Source organism: Balaenoptera acutorostrata, chromosome 1, assembly GCF_949987535.1.
Source record: "Balaenoptera acutorostrata chromosome 1, mBalAcu1.1, whole genome shotgun sequence".
In the NCBI taxonomy this organism is placed as follows: domain Eukaryota; kingdom Metazoa; phylum Chordata; class Mammalia; order Artiodactyla; family Balaenopteridae; genus Balaenoptera; species Balaenoptera acutorostrata.
In genome coordinates this window covers 9,300,292-9,325,300 of record NC_080064.1, presented here as the reverse complement: position 1 = coordinate 9,325,300, position 25,009 = coordinate 9,300,292, and the positions used below count along the sequence as shown (strand labels likewise).

Below are 25,009 nucleotides of genomic sequence, written 5' to 3'. Positions count from 1 at the left end.
GAGGAACTTCTTTTCCTGCCCCCAAATTTCTAGGCTCTTCAGAAACTGCATTTTGTACATAGTGAGCGAGTCCGGAAGGAAAAGGGGAAAGAGCTGAGCGAAGGGTTGGGCGGAACTGAAAGCTGCTGCAGATGTAACGGGGCGGTCACCGAGGAACAGGCAAGGAAGGGGGCCAACTCTTAACCTGCTCAACAAAACCTCAGGCCGCCACACAGCAACTCCCTCCCCTTAGAACATGAGATGTAAACGTCTGTAAGTGACAGTTCACAAGGAACTGAGACTTCTCCATGTGGACCAGCCCGCGAGAATGGGAGCCGGGGAGTCCTGAGCGAGCTCCTTGGCCTCCCTAAGCCTCAGCTCCTCATCTGAGAAGGAAGATGAGGACAGCTAAACCCTTGAGGTGGCTTTAAAGAAAGGAGTCAGTATATGAGAGTCTGGCCCAGACAGCACCTAACGCTAATGAACAGCAGCTGTTACTCCTGCGTTGCTTCCAAAGGAATCTATTCCAAAGGAATAGACCTGCGCCTGAAACCATCTCCGCCGAGGCTTCCAGCCTCTCCTGAGACGCTCCACAAAGCCAGCCTGTGTGGACGTGCTCGGCAAAGGCTGCGGGAGCACCGGGTGACTTTCATTTGAACAGACTTTCTCTCTGTTCCATTCCTGCTCCTAGGACTCAGCAGGGCTTCGTTAAAGCCTCAAGGTACCGACTACCTGCTCTCCTGGGAGACAGATCACATCGTTTTCTCGTCAACCCAAAGTGACAGCAGATTCCGAAGCCGTGTTGGGATGCTCCAGACGGATTTTTTCCAAATTCAGCCACAGACACGCCCCTGCGCAGGAGGCCCACTCGGAGGGGTAACCCGCCCCCGCAGACCATCAACCCTTACCTGCGGGAGGCCAGCCCCTACCACTGCTCCACTGTGGATCATGGGGCCTTCCTTCCCCACAAAGAGCCCTGGAACAGGTGGAAAAGGGGGAGGCCGTCAGTGAGCACAGAACGGTCTGGGTCAGGAGACCTTTGTTACATAGACCTTTCTCTTGACAACTATAAAACAAAGATGATCCCATGGCTTTGTAAGAGAAAGAGTGAGTCAAATTCCCATCAAACAGGAGAAAATAGTCTTGAAATTCTACATCGGGGGTCAGCAAACCATAGCCTGTGGGCCAAGACAGCCTTGCTGCCTGTTTTTGTACAGCCTGAGAGAGCTCAGAATGGTTTTTACATTCTCACATGGATACATTTTAAGCGGTTATGTAAGTTTAAGCACCTACCTAATAGCTTCTTTTCTTGCCTCTTGGCCCACAGAGTCTAAAATATTTACTATCTGGCACAAAAACTTGCTGACTTTGCTAAAAGCCAACTCCACAAACCAACAGACAGTCGTTCTACTTCAAGACTCAGTGGTGTGCTGGTCAGATATCTCTGAATGGTAACTAATTCACAGCGTCTGCATTTAAAAAATAACCCATCAACAAACTGCAGAAACCTGTTTGAGGCTGGGGCCTTCAAATCCGAACCTACTCAGTGTACACACATGATGCTTCTTGTCATCTTTGCCCCTTGAACGCTTGAAGGATAAAGGTCAGAAAGACCCTCCTTACCTCCAGCCACACTGAACAGCACTCCAAAGACTTTGCAGAGCAGGGTCCGGAGACGCACGATTCCGGGCACCTTCACACCATTCAGATAGCATTTGATCTCGGGTATCCCAGAACCCGCTGCCACTGGCTGATGGGGAGAGCAGGTACACCCAGAAACTCAGACTCCACTGGGTCTACGGTTCACCCTGGACAGCCTCACTAAAGAGGGCAAACTGACCCTCCTCACCAGAGCAGCACCCACCCTCCTGCCCCCCGTGGGCCTGTGAAACCAGAGGCTGCCCCTGCCCCCCCGGCTTCTGACTCAGTAGGTCTGATGCATTTCTAGCAAGTTCCTGGTGATTCAGCATCACCTGCGGGGGCCTTTCAACAATCGATGCCAGCCTTCACTTACGGAGAGTCTTACCTCATTCGTCTAAGCTGGGTATCAGTCACTTTTAAAGTTATTTTAACGTCTCTTAAAGTATTTAAGTTTGAAGTATTTTAAAGTTATTTAAAGTCATTTTTACCGTTCCCCAGGTATTTCTAATGTGCTACCAAGGTTGAGAACCAACCTCTTCGTCTAGATTGTTCCTCTTTAATCTCACCAGAGGCGGAAACCACTTTCAGAAAACATCTCTAAGTGAACGAGAGACCACTTTTTCTACAGGAATCTATATTCGAAGTCTAAAATCAGTTTCTTGACATTTCGAAAATGGAGATGGAGAAAATGAGCGCAAAACCTCATGAGCAAAAAGGCAACACCCCACCACCTCACCTCAATTAGGACAAGAAGGCTCGCGAAGAAGACAAAAGTCAAGTTGAAACCCAAGAGTTCAAGGAGGGACAGGGCGAGGCAGCCTTTCTGGCTGCACTCCTCCACCGCTACAGACGTGGGGTTAAGGAAACCGTGCCCGCTGGCTGGGGCGGCCCTACCGTCACTTGAAGTGAGGCAGCTTCTCCTCCTCTGAAGCACGGTGACTGCTTCCTGCACACCTTCCTGCTCTCCGTATATAAACTTAAAAAAAACACAACTGCCTGAGATGTCTCCTACATTAGGAACCATTTTTAAACTATGAAATACTTCAAACATTATGAGAGGTAACGTACAGACACCTGTACTCCCACAGCCCGTGCCTTGACAAATCTCAGTGTAACGCCACATTTGCTCCAGGTATGTTTTGAAAACGAAAACATTAGATACCATTAAAAACGACGACGACAACAACAAAACCCTTCCAGTGTCCCTCCCTCTGTCCTGGAAGAAACCACTAAGCTGAAACTCTTGCACATCCTCCCCTGCAAGTTTCCACGTGCATCCACATTGTTCTAGGTGCTTCTAAAATTAAAACAATGGCATTGCACTTGACGCACATTCTACAGCTGCCTTTTTTCTCTCCCTCAACGCTTTCTGAGAATTAGTCATGTTGATATAAAAGCTCTGGTTCATTTATTTTAACTTCTACATAAAACTATCATATGAACATCAATTTTCCCACTCTCCCATTTGGTGCGATTTCAATCCTTTGCAATCACAGAGCTGCAATGAACATCTCTGTGCATGTCTGAGGGCCACATTTAGAACAGAAACTCAGGAGTCAGGAAGGTGCACCTTCCTATGTATTTAATTTTCATTTCCCTGCTGGTGGTGAGGTGAGCCCTTTTCCGCAGGTTTATTTATCAGCTAATTTTCCTCTTCTGAGAATTGCCTATTCACATCCTTTGCTTGTTTTTCTATTGGGCTGTTTGGGCTTTCTTCTTACTGAGTGGCCGTTCTCCCTCTATTCTGGATACTAATTATTTGTTTCTTAAATGCACGGGAACAACCTCTCCTAGGCTGTAAACTTGTTTTTCAGTTTAGTTATGGTGTTTTATTGTTGTTTGGGGTTTTTTTGTGTGTGTATAAATAGAATATTTACTTTGACGTGGTCAAGTTTATTGATCTTTTCCCCTTCACTCTGTGCCTCCTGGAGTCCTTAGAAATTATTCTGTACTCTCAACATTACATAGTCTCTTCAAGTTTTGTTTCGCCTATTGACATCTGCAGTCCATCTGGAATTAATTTATAGTACAAAGAATCTAATTTTGTATTTTTCCAGGTGGATAACTGATGTCCCAGCATCTTTTATTAACTAATCCATCCTTCCTCACTAATTTATAACACTAACTCTGTCAGTCACCACATCTCTATATGTGTGTGGGCCAGTTTCTGCTTCTCCATTATTTCCCACTGGTCTAATGGGGTATTCCTGCACCAATATGATACTGTTTCAATGACTGTATCTTAAATTATATGTCTTGACATCTAGTATGGCTAGTTCCCTGTCTGTTGTTCAAAACTGTCTCAGCTACTCTGGGCTCTTTACTATTCCACACAAATTTAGGAAGAGACTTTTTGAGTTCCAGCAACAAATCTATTGGAATTTCCATTGGGACCACCATGAATTCATAGATTGATCAGGGAAAATAGGCATCTGTGCTTCATGTCTTACTAACCATGAACATGAGCATCTCTCTATTAAAGTCTTCCTCTCGTGTCCTTTGATGATAATGAAAAACCTCAAACCCAAGTGGCTAATACGTAGCTCTTCAAAGATCACATCTGCTGTTAAACTCACTTCTAGACAGGAAAGCAGCGTCAGCAACTGCTGACGTCCGGAAACACCAAGACCCGTGAAAAGGATACACGCCTGCACCACTCCGAACTTGAGCTGGGTGAAGAGCCGCACAAAGAAGTCCACGAAGAGACCCACCTGTGAAGAGCACGTGAGCGGTCACCCAGGTCTCCCCGCTGTCACAGGCGCTCCCCTTGAGGCACTGCCCCTTCCCCCCACTGCCTGTTCTCGCTGGTCACCTGCACCGATGTTACCAACAGGCCACGCGTCCTTAGTCACTGTGGCTATAGGAGGGCCCCACCTGAGCCTGGCGCCACGGCCCCTCCAAGCACAAAAGAAAGGGGTGCAGTTAAGTTGTCAGAAGGAGAGTTAAAACACAGAGGGAAAAGGATGGTAAAAAAGATCTGAGACCGGTCTTCCCTGGTGGCGCAGTCATTGAGAATCTGCCTGCCAATGCAGAGGACACAGGTTTGAGCCCCGGTCTGGGAGGATCCCACATGCCGCAGAGCAACTGGGCCCGTGAGCCACAACTACTGAGCCTGCGCGTCTGGAGCCTGTGCTCCGCAACAAGGGAGGCCGCAGCAGTGAGAGGCCCGCGCACCGCGATGAAGAGTGGCTGCCGCTCGCCGCAACTAGAGAAAGCCCTCGCACAGAAACAAAGACCCAACACAGCCAAAAATAAATTAAAAAAAAAAAAAAAAAAAAAAAAAAAAAAGATCTGAGACCAAGGAAGACCACTAGTGCTTGGAGAGGAATAGTACAGAGATGTGTGAGGGCCTGCTCCGCTCTTTCCAAATGCTGTTTCAAAAAGCCTTTGCGTGCTTTAAAGGGCATCAGAGTTGCGTGGCAAGAGAAGTATGAAAAAGTGTCAGGATTATGATTTTTAAAAAAGGAGTGGTGGGGGGAGGCAGCCTCTGTTATAAAGACAAACAACTTATTCGCCGGCTGGAGCTTGCCCTCTGACCCCCTCCGCCCCTTGGCCCATCATCTCCCCACGCCCCGCCTGCTCACCAGCCCTGTGCAGACTCCAATGGCAAACACCATCATCCACTTCACCGCCTCATACCTGCGACCTTTCTGTTCACAAAGGAAAAAAATGACTGCATCACTGCAGGCTTATGATGACAGCAGGGAGGGAATACATTTCAGCCAACCAGTTTTAGACTAAATTCCATACGGACAGCAAGCACGGTGATGATGTCTGGGGTGGCAGGTGCTTTACAATGTAAGAATGAAGAACACTAAGGGCCGGGCCAGGAGCACTGACAGTGGGCACTCTGGTTGGCAGGTTGAAGGACTAAGTAATAAATGCAGATATCTCATATAAAGGGTTAAGAGGCCAAGGGGTAAAGAAATTTACTTGAGTATTTAGAACAGAAAAAGAAGCTGTCCTAAGACCTACTTGGTCCCAAGATATCAACAAGGGACTCACCTTATTATCCATGGTCTCCAAAACTTCCAGGTAAGGGTCATTGATACAGCGATCATAATCCAAACTCTGAAAGAGGGACGTGTGAGTTAAAAAAAAAAAAAAAAAAAGTCACAAGCCGATCGGAAGAATTACCAAAACCTGGAAAGGGATAAAACTCCCGGTTCCCGCCACTCAAAGAACAGACGGGCACAGCAGCACCCAGGAAGAGCTTGTCAGAAACGCACACCCTCAGCCCCCTCAGACCTACAGTATCGCAATCTGTGCTTTATACGGACATTTCAGCAGCACTGCTTTAGGTGTATACGTCACGCTTTAGGAAGTATTTTGTTTTATTTTTAATTAAATTAAATTAATTAATCAATTAATTTTTGGCTCTGTTGGGTCTTTGTTGCTGCGCACGGGCTTTCTCTAGTTGCGTCGAGTAGGGGCTACTCTTCGTTGCGATGCGCAGGCCTCTCATTGCAGTGGCTTCTCTTGTTGCGCAGCATGGGCTCTAGGTGCGTGGGCGTCAGTAGTTGTGGCACACGGGCTCAGTAGTTGTGGCTCGCAGGCTCTAGAGCTCAGCCTCAGTAGCCATGGCGCACGGGCTTAGCTGCTCCGCGGCATGTGGGATCTTCCCGGACCAGGGCTCAAACCCGTGTCTCCTGCGTTGGCAGGCAGATTCTTAACCACTGAGCCACCAGGAAGTCCCAAGAAGTTTTAAACTACGTATTTTTAAGTGTCCTGTTTCTGCCAAACATTAAAAGACCTTCAGCTGTCACTAGTGTTACCCAAATTACTCTATTAGATGAACAAATACCTCAATTAACCTGAACCAAATTAATTTAGAAAGTCTAATTTTAAGTATCTTCTGCAGTTCGTGTCTGTGAAAAGAGGTCACGAGACATACGTGGAGACTGTTTTCCTTAAACTTCACAGAGCACAGCTGTTCTGCAAACGCTTTGCAGGTGGGCCAGAGTCATTTCAAGAAACAATTCAAAGGAAATAATTTTATTTCTACGTCTTGCATGAGAAGCAGCAGTTTGGCACCAAAGGAAAACAGTCTTCTGTGTGCTCTCTCCCCATAACCTGTTGCTACCTACACGTCAGCTAGTGAACAAACTGGACACTGGCCCGGCGGCCACACTCCCAGGCAGGAGTTCAGAGTCAGCCAAACAAACACAGGTGTGACACGTGACAGTTTTTTCCATTTATATGACTACCCAAAGTCCAAATTCCTTTTTTTAAAGGGTCCTGGAGTAACAACAGGCGACTGACTAAATCAGCTATCATCCAGCCAAATACGGAAGACTACATAGCCATAAAATAATTCTGACAGGTCTACAAAGACAAATGGGGAAAATGTGCAAAAATTAAGTAAAAAAGGCAAGATGCAAAATAAATAAATAAAGGCAGATGCAGAATAAAATGTATAATACAATCTTATTTTGATTAAATAAAATTAAGATTTGTATGTCAGCATACAATGCAAAACATTTGGGAAAACTGTTAACAGTGGTTATCCCTGGTGTTTTAGGAGGCATTCACATCTGGATATGATTTAAAATTCTCCCAGCAAACATGGTGTACTTTTTATATTAGAAACAAAATTGTTTTCCTGATTACAAAACAAAAAAAACCCAATCTGTAAACTATACTTCTGCTGGGAAACCAGACCCATCCGTGAATGACTAAATATATATATGTATTTAATGATTATATATATATACACATACATATTCTACACATATACGTACATATAGTAGGCCCTTGAACAACGTAGGGGTTAGGGGAAGTGACTTCCCCCACAGTCGAAAATCCGAATTTTGCTATTTCTGCCTCAAAAATGAAGAAACTGATAAATGACTCACCCAAGGGCAAGAAGCTGAAACAGTCTGGATACTAGCTCTTTTGATTCCACATATTGTGATCTCTAATGGAACACAAAGTTTTCCCCACACTTAGTTAATTTAAATATCTGTAAAATGAAAATACAGGCACTGCATATAACCTGCATATAAGTGGACCTGAGCAGTTTAAACCTGTGTTGTTGAGGGTCAGCTGTATGTATACACACACATGTTTGTGTATATGTGTGTGTGCATACATACACACATGTATATATTTTTTAATCAATTAAGTGACAGCACATTCTAGGAACAAACAGAAGAAAATTAACATGTTGGAAAATATGACTATCCTTCATACCATATGTGTATAAAAATCACTGGCAATTAATTATTTGCCTGATGGCTCTGTCTAATAACACTACGGCTCCATAAACACTGAAAACGCCTGCAGATGTCCAGAATAGGCACAGGTATAAAGGCAGGAAGTAGATTAGTGGTTGCCTACGGTCAGGGGCAAGAAGAATGGGCAGTGACTGCTAACAGGTGCATGGTTTCTTTCCAGGTGATGAAAATGTTCTGAAATTGATTCGATGATTGCACAACTCTGTGAATATACTAAAAAAACACTGCATTGTACATTTTAAATGGGAAAGTTGTATAGCATGTGAATTATGGCTCAGTAAAGTGGTTAAAAGGGACATTTAGAAACAACTGCAACACCAGAACACCAATCTTTTTTTTTTTTTTTTAAATAAATTACCTGAAAGTTGGACACTTGGTAAACAGGTACCAATGAACTATATGATCTGTTATTAAAACCTGATATTGTTACTTCTCCTTTGCCATGACTAACTTCCTTTTTATTTCTGCTGTATATGTTGCTCTTTGGTTTGGGGGACTAAGAACTTTCTTAAAAATAAAATTTGTATAGGTGGCCTGCAGGGCTGCTGCCCATGGTTATGAGCAAAAATGCCATCTGGCCATGAGGGCATATGGGGACTGAGATGTAGGCCAAATTCACTCAGGAAGGGCACCTTAGGGCTCACACAAAAAGCGCCTTCAATGGGCCTTTAGCTGGGGCGTTGCAATGGCTCAGAGGGGGAGGCCTTTTATTCTAAGTCCTCCCAGCTCTGAGGGGTGCCTTTTTCTAACTCAATAAGGCACTACAGGCCCTGCATGAAAACAATACTGTTTGGTAATGGCCCCATCCCATAAATAGGGAGTTATTATTCAAACCACCTATAATGAAAATAGATGTCAAAACAGGGACTCTACGGACTTCCCTGGTGGCGCAGTGGTTAAGAATCCGCCTGCCAATGCAAGGGACACGGGTTCAAGCCCTAGTCCGGGAAGATTCCCACATGCTGTGGAGCAACTAAGCCCATGTGCCACAGCTACTGAGCTTGCGCTCTAGAGCCCGTGCGCCACAACTACTGAGCCTGTGCTCTAGAGCCCACGAGCCACAACTACTGAGTCCGCATGCCACAGCTACTGAAGCCCACACGCCTAGGCCCTGTGTTCCACAACAAGAGAAGCCACTGCAATGAGAAGCTCGCGCACCACAGCAAAGAGTAGACCCCGCTCACTGTAAGTGGAGAAAGCCTTGGTGCGGCAGCAAAGACCCAACACAGTCAAAAATAAATAAATAAATTTATTAAAAAAAAAAAAAAAACCTCAATTTAAAAAAAAAAACAGGGACTCTAACATCTTGTAAGACCCCCAACTTATCAAAGAGTCAAGTATGTGCAATGAACTCTTTCTAAGGCAAGAAAGAACACATCTTAGAAAGAGCTTCAAAAGAAAGGTTTTCTAGTTGATCCCTCATAAATAAAATCTGGGCAGACTTTTCTGATTACGTGCCTAGCTAAATTTGCTCTTACACATACCAAATGCTCTCAAGAAGCTCATATGCAGAGATGGTTAATTGAGAAATATTAACGACTCACACAAAAGAACATTAGCCCATAAAATTTACATAAATATGCATATCAGCTGAAAGTAAATGCATTACAAATATGAGTGCAATACAGTGAAAGCAGTGAAGGAGCCGGGGGAACAGTAGCTCAATGGAGCACAGATGCCGTACTGAGCTCCCAGGAGTAGGATGAAGGCTGAGACAGTGTCAGTCGTAGTAACAATCAGGATGATATCACCAGGCTCAGGCTCAATGAGGGAATGCAAGGTGACAGCACAATATGGACTGTCTCGTACTAATTCCTGCAAGTCTCTCAACTATGTACAAGCAAACAAATATTTAAGAAATACGAGACAATACATCAGTGGATACAGTGCTTTTGGATTGATTAAATGCACTCACATCAGAGCAGCACATTACACTATACCACTGTGGTACAGTTGGCAAGTTCTAGACTCCTAAAATTATTTTGTTAAGTCAATTGCAAGGGGGAAAAAAAAGATGAAGGTGGAATCTACTTCATCTTAAACCTACTTGACTTAAAAGATATATCACACAAATGCAAGGTGAGGACCTCATTTGGAACCTGATTCAAACAAACTATTAAAAAGTACATATGACATTTATAAGACAACTGGAAAATCTGAACACTGGTTATTTGATATCAAGGAATTATCATGAACTTCTTAGGTATGAAAATGGTATTGGGTTATGCTAAAAAAAAGACATCATATACTAGAGCTATGCACTGAATTACTTGTGGGTGAAATGATGTGATGTATAGAATTCCCTTCAAAATAATACGGGAAGGGGGAAGTGGATGGGAGCATACATGAAACAAGGTTAGGCATGAGCTGAATGACTGTTGAAGCTGTGTGATGAGTACAGGGGGTTTCAATGTACTATTCTGCCTATTTTTGTCTGTTTGAAATTCTCTATAATAAAAGTTTTTTAAAAATTCCATGCGAAGCTATAAATCATAATAGTTACACTAAATTCTACAGCCAGAGTAAGATAAAATATTAGAAAGAAAATTAGTCTGGGAATGTTATCGCTCTAGGATATTGATTTTTTTAAGTCTACCTGACATTTTCTTTAAAGCATTAAACATAGACATGACTAAGCCCACTTCTTGGAATTGATCCTAAGGAAGCAATTAAGGATGAACAAGAAAGGATGGTCACAACGATGCAGTTCATAATATAGAGAAGTCAGATTAAAGAAACTGTGGCACAATGAAATGTTATTCCCCTATTTAGAAAGATATTATAGGAAAGTATCTATTGCTACAAAAATTCTTATCAACTGGGAGGGGAAAACATGTTAAAATAATGTATTTAGTAGAGTCTCACTTTACTACTTAAGAAAAAAACATGGAAAAGGACGTTTAGTAAAGTGAATAATCATCTTTTAACGAGCAGTGTTACGGGTTTTTCCCTAGCTTCTTTTTGTAAATCATTTACGAATCCTCTATCACAACTATGGCTTGTTTTTGCCATTTCAAAAATCATAGAAATGTCATCATAAACTAATTAAATGATAAAAGGCACTCCAGCAGCACTGGCCTTACTACACACACACACACACACACACACACACACACACACACACACACACACACACACACACACACACACACACCCCCCCCCCCCCCACACACACACAGACTTTCAGAGTCCCATGCTTGAAATCCAGAACTAAAACCAAGAACTGACAATTCTGAGAGAAGCTGCTTGGGCAGGAAACAATCATCTGAAAACTCAGTTCTCTTAGAAGAGAAGCAAGGTCTCCTGGCCCACACCTGTTACGAGCAAACACTGTCAGTGGCTTTGACTCTGGGTCTCTACAAGTTGTAAAAAAGCAAACAGTCTAATGGCAAACACATGCTCTATCCAGGTTAAGGTGCCACAGATCTATGAAAGCCTGGAGACACACCCAGACCCTGCTTTGGGGCTGAGGTGAGAAAAGGGCTTCTTGAACAGGCCCCTTCCCACAAAGAAGTTACATCTTACCCACTCACTCCCTGGGAGAGAAGGTCAAAGAGCATCTCTAGTTGGAATCCTAATGCTTCGCTCTGAAGTGAGCAGGTCACTCACTACTTATGTTACCCAAGACAGCATCTAAGAATCTTACCTCATAATCTTTCCTTGGAAGGATCTCATCCTCCTCCTCTTGTGTTTCTCCAAGGATGGTCTAGAAAAACAGATGCAGAGAAGGAAGACCTTTTTAATGGTTTTAAAAGTGGAAAGAGGCAGAAGTATTTACTGAAACCAGCTACTAGTTTCTAAATCATCTGGAGCCATTATCATCAAATGGGAACAAGACCTAAAAAAAAAAAAAACCTTTTGGGATGGGGGTGATGTGGTGGGGATCTACAGTCATCAGCTGAGCGCTTCATTCCTACTTATACATTCTCCAAATAACCTCTCATCTTCAGGACACTTCAAAGATGTCACTTGCCAGTTTAAGGAGGAAAGAGTTCAGGTTCCGTCTGATAGCATGCCGAGTCTGAAATCAGGAGGGACTTGTCAACTCTGGGGACACAACAACTCAAGTTTTCCCAGGGTGCTTTGCAGAGGGAAGCTGGATTATCAGTGACCCAGAAAGGGTGAGGGATAGAGTGAGAAAGGGCTGGAAAAACTAAGCCAGCTGCATGATATGCACAAAGTCCAGCGAGGGGGCTCACTCCGAAAACGCTCGTTTCATTCAAAACTCCTTTCAGATGGAAATAAAAAAAATAAGGATGGGATTAACTGTAGCTGGCCTGGGTTCTCCCTCAGATTCCAGGGAGAGGGTTCTGAGAAATGACCCCAGACTTGGGCACGTGAAGCCTGGCAAATGCTTCGAGAGCCCAGGCTGCGGTCCCCAGGCCCCACCCGCTGCCACCTGCGGGCCCAGCTCGGCCCGGCCCCACCCCCGGCAACGCCTCTCGCCGTCCCTTAGCAACCGCCCCTTCCCCAGCCCGGCTCCACCCGCTTCTTACCAGCTCCTCGGGGGTGCGGGTCTCACGCTCACCACAGCAGCAGCACCACCTGCAGCAGCAGCACAGGGACCCCCTGCACCCCGCCATCTTCCTCCTTTACTGCCACTCTGGACCCCCTCCGCCAACCCCCTCCCGCCCGGGATCCGCGCCTCACGTGACTGGCCTCGGGAGTGTCACGTGGCCCTCTCGAGCTTGGGAAGAAGACGGGGAGTGGCTGCGGACGGGTGAGGCGAGGGCTCGCGTCACATGACGGTAGAGGGACGCCTTCCAACGAGACTTCTGGGCGCCGCCATGTTGGGGGCGGGGTTTCCGGGCGCCCGCAAGGGTGGTTTCCGCCCTCTGGCCCCGCCTTCCTAAGCAACCTGACACCGGCGCCACGCCCCCACCGGAGCCGCGCCCCCTCTGCTCGCGCCTCCTTATGGGCCACGCAGCTGCGACGGGCGCGCGCTTTGAGTCATCAGCGACCAGAGGGTGAGTGGCAGCGAGGCTTGTGGTCGCCGGGGAGGGAGACCAGGGCCTTGGGGGCCTTGGGGGCCTTGGGGGCCACCCACCCGGGGGCGGGCTCTGGACGGAGGGCGGGGAGCGGTGGCGGTCTGTCGGCCCGCCCCCTCTGCGCACATGCCGTCGGTGGGACTAGAGTAGCCCCCCCTGGCTGCCACCCCCGCGATCCTCAACCCTGAAGCGGAGACTCACTTTCGGCCCCCGGCCTGGACTGAAGGACCGCAGGGCTGAGGCGGTCCTGAGCTGGAGGTGGACTTGGGCCTTCGCTTCCGCCCCCGCCCGTGACCTAGTGACCCGGTGACTAGATTCGCGGCCCTCGAGCCCCCCGCGCCAGAGGCATCTCTCCGGCTCCCTGCCGAGCACCTGGAGAAGAGCCGTGGGCCGCTGGCACTGCTGTCCCCGACGCCCACTGCATCGGGCGGCTAACAGGTGCCCACCGGGACCCCTCTGGGAGTGGTGGGCTCCGTATTCCCCCACTGCTCGGTGCCTGGCACCGATTAAGTGCTCATCAAATGGCAGAGGGTTGCTTTGAGGACGGGGTGACAGCGCCTGGCCCGTCGGCGCTCAGTGAGTGCTGGCTGTTACCGGGTGCCAGCACGGGGATACCATAGGCAGAATACCCGGCCCTGGTCTCAGGGAGCTGGGAAGAGGGAGGGGAGACAAATATGTGAACCCACAGTTGCAACCCAGGGTGCTATGGGATTCTAGCTTAAAATGGGTTAAGTGGTAGCACGTGAAAAATGTTGGAAGAAGGCTAGTGCCTGGCACATACTAGGAATGCAGTAAGTCTTAATGAACAAATGAAAGAGCAGATAGTTTGTGGGTGGTTCAGTCTCCTCTCCCCTCTTGGTTTTGTTCCAGCAGACAATTAATGAGGCACTCTCTGAAATTCGGAAGAAAGACCAGACTAGGCTGATCTTGACACTCTCCCCTTTCTTACTCCTGACGTTCATCCCCACAGAGAAACTGGAATTTTAGGTCAGAATCAAAATGGGCATCCCTGGGGGTGGTCTGGTCTCAACTGCTTGACGTTGGGTGTACCAGGGTGTGTTACGTGCACTTGTGTGTGTTTTAGGGGAGAGGAGCATTGGATCTCATCAGTTTCTCAAGAGTCTAGGACCCCCAAAATGGTTAAGAACACGGGCTTAGCCGTGGACATTCCCTGAAAGACGTGAACTTGGCCTGGTTGCTCCTCTAATGCTCCAGGTCACCACACCCTGGATTTTCACGACTGTGTGTTTGCATCTTGCTGTGCAAGAGTAGTGTTTTGTTTTAGTTTTTGTCTTATTTTCCCCACCAAACTGCCCAACGGCGCTGTGCCCTCTTGTCGGCCAGCCTGTGGTTGCCATGGTTCAGGGCTTCAACCGTGGTGGCTTTGCAGTTGCCGTAATCACTTGAACTGACTTCACTGGTGTGTGTAAGGAGAACAGCCTGGAAGGCAGGCACAGACTATTCAACCTTTGTTCTGAGTTGGACATAAATTCATGCCCATATTGAATTTGGGTCTGGCTATCTTTGGAACCCAGCCAATGTCAAGTTCTAACCCATGACATGGTCTTTTCAGAGAAGCACAAACTCGGGAGAAATCAGGCTGCTTTGTCAAGCCCTCACCCCTTCCAGCCTGCATGCATACAAACTGTTCCAAGTAACAGGAGATGTTTCCATGGCTGAGCCGTGCTTTCCTTGGCATGTGATCCAGTCACCCTGAACATCTGTTGGCCTCATCACACCCGAACCCTGCAGTCTGCAGTCCCACGTCGCCCTCCTTCCATCCGCCTTCGGCCGCTAGAGCCTCAGCCCTCCCTCTCGCCCGGGAAGCCTTGCCCCCGCCCCTTCGCGCCGGCCCCAGCTACTGCTCTCAGCTCTTCCTTTGTCACAGCTCCGCCCAGTCGGACACACCCGCTGGGGAAGTTTCCTCCATTTCTTCCCCAGTGGTCTGGGGTCTGAGTTTACACTGGCAGAGATGGACCGTCCAAAACCCAAGGTCCTCCCGGCGGGGCACTGCTGCCCCTCCCTGGGAATGCGGGCCTGGGAGGCCGGCAGCGCGAGGCTCTCAGTGCCACCCTCCATCAGGTAGCGGTCACGGAGGATCCACGGGCTGCAGGAGCGTGTTTCTGTGCTGGGTGGGGGCTGTCATATGCGGATTCAGGCAGCAGCGGAGGGCAAAGCTTGGAGCGAGGCAGCGCAGACAGTCGTAACTGGCGTGTGGAGCCGCCGGGTGGGCGCGTTGTCACCCGTACCCTCACCGGCCTTCCTCCTGCGTGGAAATGCAGCATCTCTCGCTTGACCCTGCCTTGCTGGGGCTCGGCTGCCTGCCTGCCGTCTCACGCCCCCTGCCTCACCCCGTGCAGCAGGAGCTCGGCCATGGTGAACGAACCCAGAGGGCATGGCGGCCCCAGCCCCCGCTGGGAGGGCAGCAGCAGTGGCAGCGAGAGCTCCAAGGATAGTTCAAGGTGTTCCACACCGGTGCTGGACCCGGAACGACACGAGAGGCTCAGGGAGAAGATGAAGCGGAGGATGGAATCTGGTGACAAGTGGTTCTCCCTAGAATTCTTCCCTCCTCGAACTGCTGAGGGAGCTGTCAATCTCATCTCAAGGTGAGTCAACGCAAGATGAGGAGTAGGGCCAGACTGGGGGATGGGGGCAGGGGGAAAACATGAGCTGTCCGCCCTGAGGCTGGGCTGCACTTTGACCCAGCAGGAAAAGGCAGCCACAGGGGCTGGAAAAAAGCAAAGCCAGGGTAGATCCTTTGATACGCAGCTTCTGTTGTCTGTAAAAGCCCCTCCAAGCACCTGGAATGTTTAGACACACTCTTCCATGTGCTAAAAATGTTGATTCTCTCAGACGAAATTCTTTGGCGGAACTTGGGGCTGGATCGTGAGGAGAGTTTAGGAAGTTACAAAACGGCGGCTTGGCTGAAAAACATTTTCAGCAAGTTAGGAATTTGGATTATGCATCTTGAAATCTAGAAATGCCAACTGGATCATGTTAGCACTTGATGAATCGCAGTTCCTTTTTTAAAGTTTATGCTTTTTATCACTTGCACTTCTTATGTGTCACTCCCAAGGTTGTGACGTTTGAAGGCACAAAGATGTTTCAATGCACCACGTTATAGCTTGTAACACAGCGCACGTGCGAACGTATAGCTCTTGATTCTAGTTATGGAAATGTGGCCGTGCTCTGCAGGACTCTTGGCTGCTGCGCCGGAACTCGGGGGCGGCAGGAAAGAAACTTGTGTCTGCTGACCCTCTTTGTCCCTAGAATGAGGCCCTGCTTGCCACTCTGAGGGTTCCCCGAACCCTTGACCATTGAAATGTCTTAACTCACCGGAGACAATTAATGTGCAAAGCACTTCGAAAAGTCCAAAGGGCTGCTCTCACACAGACTGGTTTCATCGTCATTATATATTATCTCCACAGTAAGAGTAATCGTAACGATAGCACATTGAGTGCGTGTTTGCCGTGTACCCAGCGCTGTTTTAAGAGCTGTGGAGCCATCTGTCATGATATCCTCAGAGTATTATTATGAAGTAGGCACTGTCCTCTGCCACATTATAGAAATCAGGAAACTGAGGCTCAGAGAGATCAAGTCATTCTCCCAAGATCACACAGCTAGTGAGTAGCAAAGCCAGGATATGAATGCAGGTCGGTCTGATTCCAGCCTGCACGTGATGCTTCTCGAACTCCCAGACCCCATGGGAAGGTGATGAAGGGCGGTGTACCCCCAGGAGCCCGTCTTCAGAGAGAACTTCCCTACAGGTTTGACCGGATGGGGGCAGGTGGTCCCCTCTTCATAGATGTGACCTGGCATCCAGCAGGGGACCCTGGCTCAGACAAGGAGACTTCGTCCATGGTGATCGCCAGCACCGCCGTGAACTACTGTGGCCTGGAGACCATCCTGCACATGACCTGCTGCCATCAGAGCCGGGAAGAGATCACAGGCCACCTGCACAAGGCCAAGCGTCTGGGCCTGAAGAACATCCTGGCGCTGAGGGGAGGTGTGGAGCCGGCACTCTGCTCTCTGGGGTCTTGCTTTCCTGAAGACTTCTGTCCCTGGGACGGTCCTTTCCTTTTCTCCAGGTCCCGCACTGAGTACGCTCAGGGTACCGTCTCTGCAGTAGCATCAATAGGCAGTGTGGGTCGGGAGGACCATGGGCAACACACAGATGGAGTCACTTCTTGACCTCTTGACCTCGCAGCAGGAGTTCATTTGGGCCTGTGGCCGGTGCCTGAACACCCTCTGTCCCGATGTACGCAATCAATTAATCAATTAATCAATCCCTGGCTGCACCTGGCTTTTGGCCCAGTCGAAGAGTTCAGCTCTGGCCTGTGTCCTAGGAGTGAGAATAGCTGGTTATGCCTCTGGCACGCACTGTCACTGGGCCACACAAGTGTGGGAAGTGGGAGTCTGATGGGTGGGCACTTGTGGCCTCATGCTCCCCACCCCAGAGACCGCCTCTCACTTGAGATGAGTGGGCCATTCTCCCGGGAGGCGAGGGTTCCAAGGGGGTGGGCGAACGAGCAGTGGGCTTGGGTGAGGGTGCGTGGACACACCCAGGTGTGAGTAGGGAAGGGGTCGCCGATGCTCCAGGCTGAACGCAGAGCTGCAGCTGCTCCCTGTCTGCTGCTGCCAGCACAGGGCCCTCGGAGTCGGTGCTCAGTGACTGATGGGTTGGCTGCTGTCTTCCCTCCCGCTGTTTACCAAGTGCTACACTAGAAAGCGGAGACCCCAACTTGAGTAATATGAAGGCTCTGCCTTCGAGGTGCTCATGGTCCTGGGTGTGGGGGGAGAAGGAACAGAGAGGCTACCTGGAGGTTGGGTGAGACCCAGCTCTGTGACCTCCAACCCTGCAGACCCCGTAGGTGACCAGTGGGAAGAGGAGGAAGGAGGCTTCAGCTATGCCGTAGACTTGGTGAAGCACATCCGAAGCGAGTTTGGTGACTACTTCGATGTCTGTGTGGCAGGTGAGAGGCTGGGGTATCCCAGTGGGTGGGGCCGGAGAGGGGAAGGAAGGAGAGGCACAGAGAGCCTCCTCGGCGTTCAGGTCAGGACCCGCTAGCTCAGCGCACCGCCGGCCTGCCCGTGCCGGGTGACGGAGGTGCAGGGGTGAATCAAACAGCATCTGCCCTCTCATCATTCTGTCATCCGCTGTCCACGCAGGCATGCCACCACCCCTTAAGTTTTCGTTCCTCTGCCTTTTCTTTTTATTATTTATTTATTTTTCTTTTCTTTCTTATTTTAGGCTGCGTCCGGTCTTCGTTGCGGCACGCGGGCTCTTCATTGTGGTGTGCGGGCTTCTCTCTAGCAGTGGCTTGCGGGTTTTCTCTCTGTAGTTGTGGCGCACAGGCTCCAGGGCGCGTGGGCTCTGTAGTTTGCGGCACGCGGGCTCTAGTTGAGGCGTGCGAGCTCAGTAGTTGTGGCGCGCGGGCTTAGTTGCCCCGCGGCATGTGGGATCTTAGGCATTGCAAGGCACCCGGATTCTTTACCACTGGACCACCAGGGAAGTCCCTTCCTCTGCCTTTTCTTGCTCTTAGCCTGCTTCCCAGCCCTATTCTTTAAACAAAAGAGGTATATTTATTAAGGTTCCGGGGGCAGGGAATCTCAGAACAAGGTCAGGAAATGGCATCAGACCTCATTAAGCGCTGGAACCAGGAGGCAGGCAGAATCCGAGGCCCTCCCTCATTCTCTCTGCCCCCTCGCTGCTTCATGCTTCATCCAGTAGACCTGATATGTACGCTTTTTCTGTCTCTGATATGTACGGTACACACGTGACCTGCCGCCTGCTCCTGACTTGCCCAGACTGATTGACAGGTCTCAGCATCAGTTCCAAATCCTCAAGAGAGAGAACTGCATCGGCTCAACTCTAGTTTCTTTAGCTACAGCCGGGAGGCAAGGTTCACCTGCTAGAAACAGATGGCGTGGCCTTCCCTCTTGCCCCGACTCATGGGGTCTGGGCCTTCAGCTTCTCAAACGGGGGCTTGGGTGTGGTGAGGCAGTGTGTGCCAGGGACACAGGAGGTCCGGGGATTAATTTGACACATCACCTTGGAATGACAATTTTTCTCAAATATTTTGGGGAAAATCATATCATTCTTATTAAAATAAACATGGCTACATTATGGAGTAGCAAATCAAAGTGATCTGAATTTAAAAATACAAGCCACGTGGCCTCAAGGAAATTACTTGTTGTGGGGACTTTGGCTGCGTCCCCAGGCCCCCACGTACATGTCTGCTTTTCTTTGTGTTGAGAAGAGGGCGTTGAGGTGGATGAGTCTAGGAGGCCCCGATGAGGAGGTAGGAATTCAAGTGTCATTGGTCGTGTGGCCACGAGACAGCCGGTTGATTGGGGAATGTGCCCACGTGTGGTGGGCATTGGACGGTCACAAGGGGAAACCAGCAGAGCTGTGAGCGCACAGTTGCTGAACGGTTTGGTGCTTTGCTTATGGTAAAGTGGATGAAAAAGAGGACCGGTGGATTACAAGGCACCCAGCTGGCCACGACAGAACAAGAATATAGTAAAACTGAGCAAAATCCAGATGTAAGCAATTGCTGGATTTGTTGGGTGCTGTTGAGGTTTTATAGAGTTTCAGCTATTAAAACCTCTGTTTCTGAAATTTCTGCTGGAAAAATAGCCTTGTTATTGAAAGTATAAAGTGCTAGTGTTTAATCCTCCCACGCCCATCCCCGAAACAGTAGTTTTTATATCCATCTTTGATGACTCAGGGTTTCTTAAGAACGAAACTGCCTTATCACAGCAAAGCAGCCTGGCTACCCAACAGGGTGGGTTCAGGTTTGCCCCTTCCTGGCTCGGGGTCCTGCCCTGGCCTCGGGCCGAGGAAGCCGGCACTCTGCTTGTAGTTCATTAAGGCCTGTGGTCTTTCCTGTGCAGGCCGAGCCACTAGTAAGTTCAGTCGTTTAGGGAAGGGAGCGCGCCGTTCCCGGAGCTAGTCAGGAACCTAGGGGACGTCTGGCCCCACCTCCCAGGCATCCGCGGAATCCCATCTTCGGCATCCCCGGCACAGGGTCGTCGCCCTGCCGCAGCATCGTTCTCACACTGGGAGTTCATTCCTTTGTGGGGTTGCTCGTTCCATTGTTGGGCAGCTCTCTGAAACTGATCCTAGTTCTGCCATCAGAAGCAGCACAGAATATGATGAATGAGGAACTCGACTAAGGTGACTCCTTTTTCCCAGTGACAGACTTGTGGGCGTCTAGAAATAGTTACCATATTCTCTGCATTCTTTTCTTCAAGCACAACATCTCTACCCTCTTCACTTATTCCTTGTGTAACGTGGTTTCTGACTTTGCACTGTCTGGGACCCCGGAGTTATTTTAATGTGAAATTACAAGCACTGTTTTAATCCAGTACCTAGAGTCAAGCCCATTACCCCAAGGCTGCCCGGCCAGTGTGAATGTAGCATTTCCTCTCTTCTGTGGCCACAAAGTGCAGGCCAGACTGGCCTGGCTGATTGCAGGACAGTGCGGGTGTTTGGGGGCAGTCCGCCCCCACTCTTGGGAGGGTGGCTCTAAGGCAGCGTTCACCGAGGGTCACCTCCAGGGTGAGGGGCGTATCAGATGAGCCCAGCCGTCACCGCTTCGGCCTGTCCGTGCTGTGGGGTTGGAAGGTACGGATCCGGAGCTCTCCGTTCCCAGCTCTCTGGTTGCTTCGTCACTCACCTCGAGCAGGCGGAGCCAGTCTCTCCCTTCTGTCATCCCTATTGGCAGGTTACCCCAAAGGCCACCCCGACTCAGAGAGCTTTGAGGCTGACCTGAAGCACCTGAAGGAGAAGGTGGCAGCGGGAGCCGACTTCATCATCACCCAGCTTTTCTTTGAGGCTGACACTTTCTTCCGCTTTGTTAAGGCTTGCTCCGAGATAGGCATTACTTGCCCCATCCTCCCCGGAATCTTCCCTATTCAGGTGAGGGTCCCCAGAGGGCTCATGGAGACTCCCGCCACCCCCGGCCTAGCACAGGCCAGGGCCTTGGTTCAGGCCAAAGTGAACCTGAAGTGCTGAGTTCAGGCCAAAGTTCTTCTTTGATGCTCATTAGGTTTTCGTCAGACAGGTGCTCAGTCCTTGCAAAATGTTGTCTTGCCACCCTCTTTTGACTACCTCTTATGTCTCCCCAAAATAGCAACAGTAACTGTTGGAGGGGCTTATTGATAAGTGTCACTAAAAGGGATTATTACTCTCATTATAAATTTGGGTTAAATCAGTGTTTCCCAAACTGGGCTGTCACCAGAATCATTTAATAAGCTCTTTTAAAACATGGATTTCCAGATCCCATGCCTAGAAGTTCTGATTTAATAGATCTGAGGTGGGACCTGGGAATTTGTACATTTCTGAAGTTTGGCAGGCGATTCTGGTGATTGGTCAGGCTTGGGAACCACTGGCTTAGATGACCACCCTTTATCAATAGATACATCAAGGGGCCAAAGGGCCGGCTCAGACCAATGGCAACAATGCTGTGGGCAGCTGCTGTACCCTGCAGAGGACAAAAAGTGCTGGTACAATACGGTCTGACTTTCCTGGGTCAGTCTGTGCCACACTGCAGAGCCAGGAGGCCTGGTGGGGGGATACGTATTTGGGGTGAGAGACGGGCAGGGAGATGGGACCCGCAGCCGCCTGTGTCTCGGGCAGGGCTACCACTCCCTCCGGCAGCTTGTAAAGCTGTCCAAGCTGGAAGTGCCCCAGCAGATCAAGGACGTGATCGAGCCAATCAAAGACAACGACGCTGCCATCCGCAACTACGGCATCGAGCAGGCGCTGAGCCTGTGCCAGGAGCTTCTGGCAAGCGGCTTGGTGCCGGGCCTGCACTTCTACACCCTCAACCGCGAGATGGCCACCACAGAGGTGCTGAAGCGCCTGGGCATGTGGATCGAGGACCCCAGGTGAGGCCAGTGGCCCCGAATTCAGGCCCTGGAGCCACAGAGGAGAGTCGGGTGGGCAGGGAGGTCAGAGAGAAGTCACAGAATGCATGCGCCCTAGCTGGCAGTGCTGGCTGCCACGGGGGCACAGAGGGATGTCTGTGCCGTGGCTAGTGGCACCCTTAGGGCTCCAGTCTCAGCGGGAATGCCATCCGGCTTGACGTTTACGAGTCAAGATGGAAGAACCCAGGTTCAGTGGTGCCCCCTCCCTCTGGCCAAGCCCCGACCCTTTCTGTCTCCGTTCTCACCCAGACGTCCCCTGCCCTGGGCCATCAGTGCCCACCCCAAGCGCCGGGAGGAAGATGTCCGTCCCATCTTCTGGGCCTCCAGACCAAAGAGTTACATTTATCGCACCCAGGAGTGGGATGAGTTCCCCAACGGCCGCTGGTGAGCCATTGCAAATGAACTGTTTCTTGGGAGGAGGGAGACCCATCGCGGTGGAGCCCTCGGGACAGGACTCACAGGAATGCCCCCCACACCCCACCCCCGGGCAGGTGGATGCTCCTGTCTGGAGCCCAAGGTCAGGGGTGTGCCTTGACCTCCGGGCACCTCCTCCGCCAGGGGCAACTCCTCCTCTCCGGCCTTTGGGGAGCTGAAGGACTACTACCTCTTCTACCTGAAGAGCAAGTCCCCAAAGGAAGAGCTGCTGAAGATGTGGGGGGAGGAGCTGACCAGTGAAGAAAGTGTCTTTGAAGTCTTTGCCCACTACCTCTCGGGAGAGCCCAACCAGAACGGCTATAAGGTGAGTGCTGCTGGGATGGGATCCCTGGGTCCCTCCCCTCGCCCCATGGGCCAGACGCGGGCGTGACTGCCCCACCCTGAGCCTCATCGCTATGCCTGGAGGTGGCACCTCAGCAAAGGGAGAAGGTGAGTTGGGGGGGTCCCCACGTGCGGTGCCTGGAAGGGGCTTATGGAAGCAGAGACAGGCTGGGCCTCTGATGGGGACCGTGACCGGGAGGGACCCAGCCCGGCTTACCCTCCCCAGGTGACTTGCCTGCCCTGGAACGATGAGCCCCTGGCGGCCGAGACCAGCCTGATGAAGGAGGAGCTGCTGCGAGTGAACCGGCGGGGCATCCTCACCATCAACTCCCAGCCCAGCATCAACGGGAAGCCGTCCTCCGACCCCGTCGTGGGCTGGGGCCCCGGCGGGGGCTATGTCTTCCAGAAGGTGTGGCAGGGACGCACGGGGCTACCCCCGCTTGACCTGCCTGCAGGGGTTCCCCGGGGGCTGGGGACAGAGGCCTTCGTCTCGGGGGCTGTTTGTTCTGAGCGGCCGGGGATCAGAGTGGATGCGAGCTCAGGCTCGGAGTCGGACAGACCTGGGTAGGCTGGTCACTTGACCACTCTGGGCCTCAGCTTTCCCGTCTGTAAAATGGGGATATGTCACGTCGTGTTCTGGGGATGAAACATGGCAAAGCACATAAAGTGCTTAGCATGTGGGAAGCATCTCCTAACTGGGAGCTATTATTACTGTTCCTTGTGGACCCCTTTCTCCTGGGGCTGCTGGAGTTAAAATTACATTCTAAGCTAAAGCCTGAGGGCTCTGGGAAGTGAATTTAAATAAGCACAGCTTAATCCCTGGTGGCCAGGTGGTGCTGGAGAAGCCCTCCACCCAGCAGATAGGGGGATGGGGTGTGTCAGGCTTCTCTTGCCTTACTTGCCAAACTGGGCCCCCTGTACAGCTTCTGGAGCGACTTCTCCATGGAACCTTCCCCAACTGGACGAAGGGTTGGCAGACGTCCCTCAGACCTGTCCAGACCGAGAAACCTCACGTACCTGCTCCCCTCCATTTGCTTATGGGTTCAACTCCCAACTAGTGGCCACCGCTAGTCCCGACGCCTTAAGTGTTCTGCTACAAGTGTCCTCGTGGATGCCTCCCTGGGACGGTCAGGAGGGCAGGCGTCTGGTGTTTCAGAGCACATGGCCCACTCAGCAGCGCCCAGCGAAGGCATCCAGCAAGGACTGGGGGTTACGTGATGGCACCTGTCTCCCTCCCGCAGGCCTACTTAGAGTTCTTCACTTCCCGAGAGACAGTGGAGGCGCTTTTGCAGGTGCTGAAGAAGTACGAGCTCCGGGTGAATTACCACATCGTGGATGTGAAGGTGGGCCGGCCCTGGGTCAACGGGCGCTCAGCAGGGCCGGGGTGAGGGCACCACGTTTACTCCACCATTCAGCAGTCATGGAGCGCCCCAGCGGGGCCACGCATCATGCCAGATGGATACGCAGACAGAGCCAGGTCCCTGCCCTCCGAGAGCTCCCAGCCTAGCGAGGGAGGCCATCAGTGAATAATTATGAATGGGTGTAAGCAGTTGCACTTTATAACAGTAAAGCTCAGCATGGGAAGAAGCTGGGGATCCAAGGGAGGGATGTCCAGCTTGAGAGATCAGGGGAGGTGTTTGCAGAGTTCCTGTGTGGCCTGAATCTTTAAGGATGAGGAGTAAAAGGGCATCCCAGGGAAAGGGCAGAGGGCGTGCAAAGGCATCGCTGCCAAATGGGGTCAGAGTGAGGCTGAAGCGTTAAGCCGGGGCCTGGTCCTCAGCGGTCTCAATTGTCCTGCTTGGAATTTGGGTTTTCCCGTATAGGCAAGAGGGAGCCTTGGCGCCATGTTTTATTTTCGGCAGGCCCCAGGGGACAGCTAACAGGGCCAGGGGAGACTAGAGTCAGCAGCCCTGGTGGTCTGCGTAGCAAAGAGAGGCCTGGCCAGGCTAGACACGAGGCTAGACACGAGAGGAAGTGAGAGCACCACTGGGTGTGTAGGAGGAAGGAGAAGCCCAGGATGACGTCTGGGTTTCAGGCTTGTGGCCCATCACAGAGCTGCAGAGCCGGGGCAGGGGTGGGGCGGTGACGGTGGGAGGAGGGGCAGAGCACACCCCCGGGGAGAGGGCTGGAGCTGTCTGCACCCCAAGTCTGCCCCTACCCACCGCGCCCCCCCCCCGCAGGGTGACAACATCACCAACGCCCCCGAGCTGCAGCCCAACGCCGTCACGTGGGGCATCTTCCCTGGGCGAGAGATCATCCAGCCCACAGTGGTGGACCCGGTCAGCTTCATGTTCTGGAAGGTAAGGGGGGGCCCAGGAGCAGGCCTGCCCTGCCACCTCCAGAGCCTTGGGCGGGCGGACGGGGTGGCTGGAGGCTGCACCGCCAGGGCTGGCAGCGCCCTGACTCTGACGCATGGTGTTTACTTCTGGGCTGGGGAGCGGGGGTGGCACTGGCAGTGGGCCAGGTTCTGTTCTG

At 50.8% G+C, this 25,009-nt stretch overlaps 2 protein-coding genes across 15 annotated transcripts in view; one reads left to right on the top strand and one right to left on the bottom strand.

Annotated features, from left to right (window-relative positions):
• CLCN6 (chloride voltage-gated channel 6) overlaps positions 1-12,523 on the bottom strand; it is a 29,381-nt gene extending 16,858 nt beyond the window's left edge. For 6 of the 9 annotated variants that reach the window (XR_009006268.1, XR_009006270.1, XR_009006272.1 and 3 more), the window contains exons 1-8: positions 12,353-12,523; positions 11,503-11,562; positions 5,626-5,691; positions 5,205-5,270; positions 4,265-4,331; positions 2,357-2,463; positions 1,603-1,729; positions 888-955 (exon numbers count right to left, since the gene is read on the bottom strand). Coding sequence is in view for 5 of the 9 variants with exons in the window: in XM_007169963.2 (XP_007170025.2) it covers positions 888-955; positions 1,603-1,729; positions 2,357-2,463; positions 4,265-4,331; positions 5,205-5,270; positions 5,626-5,691; positions 11,503-11,562; positions 12,353-12,439 (648 nt within the window). In the remaining 4 variants the exon portion in view is untranslated. Of the gene's footprint in view, positions 1-887; positions 956-1,602; positions 1,730-2,356; positions 2,464-4,196; positions 4,332-5,204; positions 5,271-5,625; positions 5,692-11,502; positions 11,563-11,711; positions 11,791-11,829; positions 12,108-12,352 lie in introns of those variants that run through there. The other 3 variants (XM_057535685.1, XM_057535676.1, XM_007169965.2) reach the window with 3 other exon arrangements.
• Positions 12,524-12,635: 112 nt separating this feature from the next.
• The window catches only part of MTHFR (methylenetetrahydrofolate reductase), a 15,824-nt gene continuing 3,450 nt past the window's right edge, over positions 12,636-25,009 (top strand). Inside the window, exons 1-13 of one of the 6 annotated variants that reach the window (XM_057535705.1) lie at positions 12,917-13,282; positions 13,718-13,831; positions 14,418-14,926; positions 15,205-15,450; positions 16,612-16,850; positions 17,707-17,817; positions 20,575-20,768; positions 21,489-21,739; positions 22,028-22,162; positions 22,337-22,517; positions 22,761-22,943; positions 23,776-23,877; positions 24,715-24,834. In XM_057535705.1, coding sequence (XP_057391688.1) covers positions 14,817-14,926; positions 15,205-15,450; positions 16,612-16,850; positions 17,707-17,817; positions 20,575-20,768; positions 21,489-21,739; positions 22,028-22,162; positions 22,337-22,517; positions 22,761-22,943; positions 23,776-23,877; positions 24,715-24,834 — 1,872 coding nt within the window. In that variant the 5' untranslated portion in view covers positions 12,917-13,282; positions 13,718-13,831; positions 14,418-14,816. The other 5 variants (XM_057535717.1, XM_007169969.3, XM_007169974.3 and 2 more) reach the window with 5 other exon arrangements.